This window comes from Erpetoichthys calabaricus, chromosome 1 (assembly GCF_900747795.2).
Source record: "Erpetoichthys calabaricus chromosome 1, fErpCal1.3, whole genome shotgun sequence".
In the NCBI taxonomy this organism is placed as follows: Eukaryota; Metazoa; Chordata; class Cladistia; order Polypteriformes; family Polypteridae; genus Erpetoichthys; species Erpetoichthys calabaricus.
The window spans coordinates 51,926,304-51,934,946 of NC_041394.2; the positions used below are offsets into that span (position 1 = coordinate 51,926,304).

Consider the following 8,643-nt stretch of genomic DNA (forward strand, 5'->3'; position numbering starts at 1 on the left):
AATTGAAGTAACACAATGGAGTCACTAACATCTTGCCGAGCTCACACCCCGACGATTTTATAGCATTCTGGGAAAGACTGATCCTTAAGGAGGTGCATACCCCTCAAGTAATGTCTCAGTACCTTAAAATCTTCTTATACCCTTTTAAAAGACTAGAGGGCTCCCCTCAAACGTACCCCAAGGAGTTTGTGATCGCTCCTCCGACACCCCACTTACATGGTGAAAGAATGGGAAACAGTTGTTTTTTTTACCTCCTCTGTGCTCTATCAGCTGCTGGCTTGCTGCGGTTGCCGTGCCGTGTGATCTGCATTTCACGTGGCGTACTTCGAATATATGCACCTAGGTGATATGACAGATCTCTTTTCACTTTTCCTCAATATAGCATTGAATTTTGATTCCTTGTTTGGAATTACATCGTGACAATGCAACGTCTAACTGCCCGTGAGTGAATATCATTTCTTTCTCTCTACATGAAATGCGTCTGACGTAACCACGCAGGACTTTTCCAAATCTCTTTGCATAAACTCTTGCCTTGTGGTTACATCACTGGGCACGAAGACTCGACTCACAGGACGTGAAAGTGTCTCTGAGACAATCACGTCTCGTCTCCTTCCAAATTTTTATTTTTCTTTATAATAGAGAGAAACCCTTAACCTAAGGATCAATTACTTCAAATATCTGAAGTACAAGAATACACACAAACAAGAAAAGAGGTTAAGAATTATAATGCAGGAACGCTCAACTCAAATAAAGGTCATGCCTGCCTCAACTGTAAGCAGAGTGGAACACGTTAGAAGTAGTCAACAGAATTCACAAGCAGAGCTCACGACTGAACGACCGATGAGAACAGACCATTCAGCCCAACAAAGCTTTCGCCAGTTGTGTCCTCCTAATTTCTCCAGTACAACAAGTCGAGTTTTAAAGGTCCCCAGAGTCCTCCTCTCTAACTACTACTAATTTATTCCAATGTTTTTATGGTTCTTTATGTGCAAAAAACACTTTTCCATTTGTGTGAAATTCACCCCCAACTTCCCACTGTATTCAACTGCTTTTAGTAAAGATCTCAATTTAAAGCAACGGTCTTTACTGTTATAACTCAGCCCTTCACTCATGGCACCTGTTTCTCTCTATTTGTTTAAACACTTGGGTTCAGAACTCAAATCCGGAAAGTTTTTTATCTGAAAATTAATTGGTTAGATGTGTGGGAATTAAGACTGCAGCTTATGCTTTACCTCTGTAATAATTGTTATGCTTGTACTTTTTCACTCGTGTTCTTTCCTTGCGGGGTCTACCATTTTCTTTTAGTTGTTTACCATCTTCATCTTCTCGTCTCTACTCAGTTCCAGGATAAAAAACAAAAGCAAAAACAGCATGTTTAAGAGTACTAAAATGCCATCACTTTATTTCGATCAGAGACAGCACAACATACAGTACTTAAGAGTGCAGTAAACAGCTAAATGGAATTGCAGAAGTATTTTTCGTCCCACATCCATGAACAACTTTACTTTTAATTAAAATGAAATCCTTCTGGAGTAATTTAACAGCTTTGAATAAAAAGTGTGTTCCCTTCACAAGAAGTTCAAGACTAATGGGGTAAGGAATGTGGGACGAGTTTGTAATGTGCACCACAGGAGGGACAGCGCTGAGGGTCTCCTTGGTGTAACCAGAACCATATTATGGCTGTATTGTCCTCCTCACCTGCAAAATGAAAAAAATCAAAAGATTGAGATGAGAAATTTTGTGTACATATGTATTGCATGTCAAAGCTAAAAACAAACACCCAGAATCATACAAAAGTACCAATCTGAAAATGTTTGGGGTTTCATTACATCAATAGTTTGTGCAAATGACTGGGGAGGGGAAAAAAAATCCAGTAATTCAGGGTAAGCGTTGCCTTTTGCAATTCAGCCTAAGATTGTCCAGTGGCAGTGAACTGATAAATCTCTTCATATAAAACTTGATGATGAATATTTTCAGCAGGCCATATAGTTTGATTTGAATGATGCCAGCTACGTGCCTGGCAGCAAGTATTAATTAAGGCAACACCTTTTGACATGCAGATAATATATCAAACAAAGCTTCATGGGTAAGAAAATGTGACAAGTGAGCCAACCTGGAAAGTAAGGAGAAAGCTGGGAAAACTCCATGTTAACAAGACTGCAGGTTCCAAAAGGTTTTCAAACAAATAACACTTGGACCTATTTTTAAAGGTTTTACTGAAAATAAAAAACCCTTCAGAACAGGAGATATTGGGGTTTGAAGTTTGTACGGAAAGAGATGCAGGAGCAGAGCAGACGAGTAAAAGTACTCATAAGAAAAACATGGAGGACAAGCTGCGACAGAGATGTATGGACTTACATGAGTAAAATAACTCCCTATAAACAGAGAATCCCCAACAAAAGGAAAAACCAGGACAGAGCTGAAGAGTTATGGTTATCTTCCTTCTCTCCGTCAAAAAGACTTCTTTACACCTTTCCATCACTCTTCAAACCATACTTCCTGAAAGCCATCATTACCATCTCAGAGTTTAACGTAAATGTCCTCTCCTTATTACTGCATCCATCCAAACCAAAATGCTGCCCAAGTGATGCCGCACTCCTTACCCTCACATAGGAATGTCCACTCCCCACAGCCTGTCAAAAACTACTGACTGAGTGAAAGGACAGCTATGAAGGTTCTATACTAGCAAGACTAAAGATGCTGATATTGCTCAAGACATGCACCAGCCAATGAGGATACTCAGTCTAATTCTCAGCCTACACAAGACCTATTCCCATCTTGGTAGGTCAGGTAGCCATGTATAAATCATTCTTTCCCTTCTTTGGTGTCTTTAAGACAGCTGATAGAAGAAAAGCTATGCTCAATGAATGTAAAACTGGCCCTCAGGTCACCCTGCAAAGATCAGAATTTAAATACAATACAGAGACATGCCACCTGCAGAAGTTCTTAGGTGATTCTGTATTCATGGTTTGTACAGGTGAAGGACAAGGGGAATTGGACAAGGCCTGGCAGATAAATCAATTGTGCAGGCTAAGTTATCTGCGTCTAAACACAAACAAAATGTTCCAGTGGTTAACGTAAACATATACCTGGGGAAACATCTGGACAGAAATCTGGATTGTGCTGCAAATGTACATAGATACATTCTCAAAAGCACTTAATCCAGTTCAGTGGATTCCATAGCCTATCCTGGCAGCACTGGTTATAGGGCCAGGAAGAACCCTACATAAGGCAGCAGTTCAAAATAAGATGGACAAACACACCCATCCTCACACCTGGGACAATTTAGAGCCATCAATCATCTGGCTTATGTGGGAAAACTAGAGTAACCTGGGGGTAACCACAATGTATGGAGGGAATGCACACTCCATTTAGCCAAAAACCAGGAGAGGTATTCATACTCTGGTCTGTGTATTCACGAGAAATGAGCATCAACCACTGCATCATAATGCTACCCAGGGTTGTACATACTTGAGCAATATTTTTAAATGGTCAACACCTGGTGAATTTATGGAGGTGGGTATAGTTCTTTTGCTTATGAGAAACATTTCTACATATGTTCCGTCTGTGACTGCCAATTTTACTTTTTATACAATGACACGAGAATAGGGATGCCAAAAAAAACTTCATACGGTAATCAGGAAAGTCGTCTCTGTTCAGGGAATTAACATGGACTCTCTGAAAGCAGAAGCAGAAAGAAGGATGTCGGGTATCCCATGTCCTAGCATGAACAATGCCTTATATTTTCTGCAAAATAACTGTTTAACCAGTTCAGCACATTCACCACAAAGCCAATTCTACCAAAGTGCTCTAGGAAGCATTATCACAGGTATTTTTTGCCCAGATGCTATTACATAAAAAAAAAAAACAATCTCTGGCTACTCCATTTAACTTCATATCAATGTGGATTATGGATACAATTGATATTTTGTTTACCTTGATATATCATCCTCAATGTAGTCTATGTTGTGTTCTGTCTGCTGTAACACTTAAAATTTTCTTTGAAATCAGTATTCATCTACAGAAGCTAAACTTGTTTACAAATAATTGAAAGTGCTGTTGAATTATTTAAAGGAAATGCTAAAAGTGAGATGCAGGCTAACTCAATCACGCTTAACTGATGCTAAACATGGAACTCTCCTAAGGGTCAGTTATACTATTATCCCTTAGTTTTTCAGAAATGTGAACCTTCAGAACTTTGAATTACCTGACACTGACAAGTTTTGTGAGTGACCTGTCTGCATGCCAATATACCTTATACAGGAGAATCATGCTATCAATTACATTGTAAGCTTCTAAACCCACAATAATTCTTAAATACTGGTGGGTACAGTAAAATGGCCACCACAAATTCAATTAGTCAAAATTAGGGTCAAGAAGCTGCATGGGGTTTATACTCCATTAGTTAAACATATTCTGTTAACTTCAAGTTAAATCAGTCTAGTTTATATATATATATAAAAAAAAAATCATTCTGACTGCGGTTTACTTATCTGCAAAAAAAACGTTCTGTATGTTTATGATGCCAAAGTTAAAATAAACAAACCTACTGTACAGCACCATCACAAAATTAAATCATTATGCTGTACAGTATCTTATACGAAAATGTGTACAGTCTTGGTTGAGGTTCAAGTTCAGACTAAACAGAAATCATATCTTTATGATGTTGGAAATTCAGCCTTAATATTTAATAATTTGCAACTGTAGAAATATGGTAAACCTCCACTGAAGACTGCTACTACATTTCTGGCTAATATTTTAGCATTATTTGAAAAGCTAAACAAAATAAGTACACCTAAAAATAAAACAGATGTATAAAGCAGAACTCCAATATTCAATAATAATATAAAAAAAATATAAATATAAGAAACACTAAAAACATTTACACTTGTTACTCATTGTTTGGGATCTGCAGTACTTATTTGCAACCCTACACCCAAACAGCCTTCCATTTCCAAGAAAAATGACCTTCTATTAAACAGACCTGCTCACTTTAATTTTGAACATATACACTATGAATCAAAAGATTTACAACACCTCATTTTTTCCAGCTTTCCTTCAAATTTTATCAGTTGAAATGCAATGAATGACCTAAAATGGTGAAAAGGTTAGCAGTAAACTGCCTAACGTTTATATTTAAAGTTTAGGTTAGCAAAAACTGAAAAAGGAAATTTCAGAATATTACAAATGGGCCTTCTTCAGGGAACAACTAATAGGTTACAACCTACAGATGTTCTGCAGCAATTAAAGTAAATTAAGCAGTGCTGCGGAATACTTAAAAACCTTCTGTCTCTCTTAAAGCAGAGCTGGTAGAGACTGTGTTAATACACCCTAGAAAGTTATAAACTCTAGCAATAATGGCAAGAAAATGGCAATTAACAAATGTGAAAGAGTATATTTACCCTTAGAAGTGTAGGACTTTCATTTAGAGAAATTACAAAAAAAAAAAAAAATTCAAGTGTCAGTGAGTACAGTGGTGTCCTACACAATCTAAAGGCAAATGCAAACTGGAAGAAACTCTGATATGAAGAGATATGGCAGACCCAAGTGACAACCCAACTGGAAGACAACTTTTCGAGGGTCACCTGCTTGCATGTAGGCACCTCATAGTACAATGTCTAAAAATGTGAGTTTATCACTACATATTTATATGTGCTTGACAAGAGATTGCCATTACAGTAGGCAGTATATATTATGGCTGGGATCCACTCGTAAATCGGTGTCAAAAACAGTTGATACTTGATCAAGTAAAAAAAATTTACTACACTGTAAATTTCTTAAAATAAAAACTTACAAATACAGCCAACAATCCTTTTATCTGTTACTGATGGAACAAGGTGTGGGTCTTCTTTGGTCCCTGCATAATGCTTGGGCTTAAACATGCTGTAAGGATCCTAAAAAAGAGAAGCAAAAGAATTAAGATCTCTCTCACTTAGCAAGTTACTATTGTGACTTCCACCAAAAAAGGTGAGGTGTAAACAGGAAAGCAGTCTTTAGCTGCATATTACAATATCTACGCATTGAACACTGATAGAAATTGGTACAAACATCTCTGATTTACCTCTCTACATTAAGGCCATTACCAACTTACTTTTCCATCTTTGGAGGCTATCAAGATTTTCTTCTCCAGACCTGTAGCCTGTTCTTCATCTGTTGGGATTCCTGTTAATTTTAAAAATGTAGGCAATCAATTGAAAAGCACAATTCAAGGAATACTACACACAAAAATAATCATTTTTATGTTACTTCCCCAATGTAGTTTGTAGTGGTGGCCAAAAAAAATAAAAAATTTAATCTCACATTTTCATGGAGAAAAACAAGACAAAGATTCTGATTAAACAGGACCCAATGGTAACCAATGCTGGACAATGGCAAACAATGAAAAAAACATCCATCCATTATCCAACCCACTGTATCCTAACTACAGGGTCACGAGGGTCTGCTGGAGCCAATCCCAGCCAACACAGGGCGCAAGGCAGGAAACAAACCCCGGGCAGGGCGCCAGCCCACCGCAGGGTGCACACACACCCACACACTAGGGACAATTTAGGATCGCCAATGCACCTAACCTGCATGTCTTTGGACTGTGGGAGGAAACCCTCGCAGACACGGGGAGAACATGCAAACTCCACGCAGGGAGGACATTCATAAGAAAAGAAAAAAAAACACATTCTAATCACACTTGTGTTCCATAATCCACATGTCCGTTACTCATTTGTATGCTCAAAGGTGCATAATGCAAGTTATTTTGCTAAAAAAAATTAATACTTCCTGAAAACTCACCATACAAGACAAACAAAAAGATGCTTTCAAATATACAGAGCTTTTAAACATGAAGACTGGATTCTTGCAAATGAGGGGGGCAGATGACCAATTCAGATGCACAGTACTATGGGAAAGAGTCTTTTCTATTAATCTTGAACCCCGAGTTTGAAAAGTATTAATAAAATTATAGCAGAACATGAATGTATTCTGCAAATTTTGAGTATACGACAGGACAAGTGGGTTATGTGACACAAGTTACATTAGCATTTTTCTTCCCAACCTGGATGTTTTTCACATCGTTTCATCGTTTAATATTGTCCAGCATTGGTCATCACTGGTTCCTGTTCAACCAGAATCTTTATAATGTACTCTCACCATGAAAACATGAGATTTAAAAATTTTTTCTCAGCCACCACTATAAACTACACTGGGTAAGTAACAAAATAAAAATATACATATAATTTTTGGGGGGTGTACTCCTTTTAGTATAATGTTTGCTTTAATATAGGGCAGTCACATGCACATTCAAATGTATCTAATATTCGAATTTGAACTATACAGTAAATATTCCACTTTTAAAACATAAATTTCAACCCCCCCCCACCAAGCCATGCATAACCTCCAGGGACAGTTACCTTAACAACGTAGATTTTACAAGATGACATCTTGGTTGTACTTGTGAATCTCTTAAGATGTATTTAACACATATTCAAAAACACTGGAAATAATATGTACTGGTAATGTTCAGTGCACAAGTCACACTTTTTGATTCTCATGACAGCACTTACCATTGAAACATGATCAAATGAATAATCCACAATATCAACGTTTCTTACCTCATCAGTGTATAACAACTACACTAGAATGCCCGCAATGGCCGAAGTAAATGTCCCTGGAATATACCGAAATATTTCTCTTTCAAAACCCACAACACAATTCACGTGTAATGGTTCTTTTACCCAACACGATATTTAATGTGATCTTTCTTTTACAAAAGAAACAGGATTACTAACACGTTATAAGAACCGGAGCTGCAAATTACATTCTGATAATGATTTTGACCTCCGTGAATATTAACCTGGGCTTGTATTTATGTACATGTCTTATGTAAATATTGATATATTAATCAAAAGCTCCTTAGTCAAATCTTCTTCCCGACACTGAATGCATTTCACAAAAAAATCACATTTAAAAAATATTCGCTTTAATTTCAGTTCGCTTCGTCTTGGCCCGCTCTAATGTCATTGCCCAGGCCGCAACTCGCCCTCTCCAATCCGCCGGTAACCCCTTTCCTCTCCGCAAATATCAAAGTCAGCTCCCTCACTCATGCCTTCTTACCTCCAGCTGCCATGCCGCGGGTGAAGACTTGGCCCCGAGCTGAGGCAACCCGACATGCCGCAACGCGGGCAGCAGAGCTCAGCAATAACCTTGCAGCCATATCCAAGAAGCCGGAAAAGACGAATGTGCAAGGAAATACGCATGCGTAGTACGATGGTGTCTGATGACGTCTGAAGCTGCAGCTACCGATCACGTGACCGTGACTTGGCAGTGGTACTGGATCAAAAGTGTTGCCGCAATAGGGACAGGGCAGGTTTGAGAAAATCACTACTACGACTTTAGGGGAGTGTTTTATTATCGAGGGCAAAAATATTGGGGGATATCTTTAAAAGAAGGGGGATTTTTTTCATGTAAATTACCTTCCTGAGGAAATAGGCTCCCATAACTTCTACATCTTCCACTCCAGTAAATGTTTGATGAAAGCATCATCCAGCAATAGGCAACACATAACACGTTGTAACAACCACCTGTCATTGCTTCGTCCACTCATCTCAAAGTTCATGTACAATTGGTTAGAGGTCTGAGAGAGATTTGGTATTG

The 8,643-nt window shown here is 38.2% G+C and overlaps 1 protein-coding gene across 1 annotated transcript; it reads right to left on the bottom strand.

The window, feature by feature from the left end:
• Positions 1–1,374: 1,374 nt before the first annotated feature.
• Positions 1,375–8,270, bottom strand: LOC114649969 (cytochrome c oxidase subunit 5B, mitochondrial-like). Its single transcript, XM_028799383.2, has 4 exons — positions 8,104–8,270; positions 6,092–6,162; positions 5,795–5,894; positions 1,375–1,698 (listed from the first exon to the last, which is right to left on the bottom strand). The coding sequence occupies exons 1-4, from the start codon at positions 8,201–8,203 to the stop codon at positions 1,586–1,588; spliced, it is 384 nt and encodes a 127-aa protein (XP_028655216.1). The 5' UTR covers positions 8,204–8,270; the 3' UTR covers positions 1,375–1,585.
• Between the last annotated feature and the right edge of the window lie 373 nt (positions 8,271–8,643).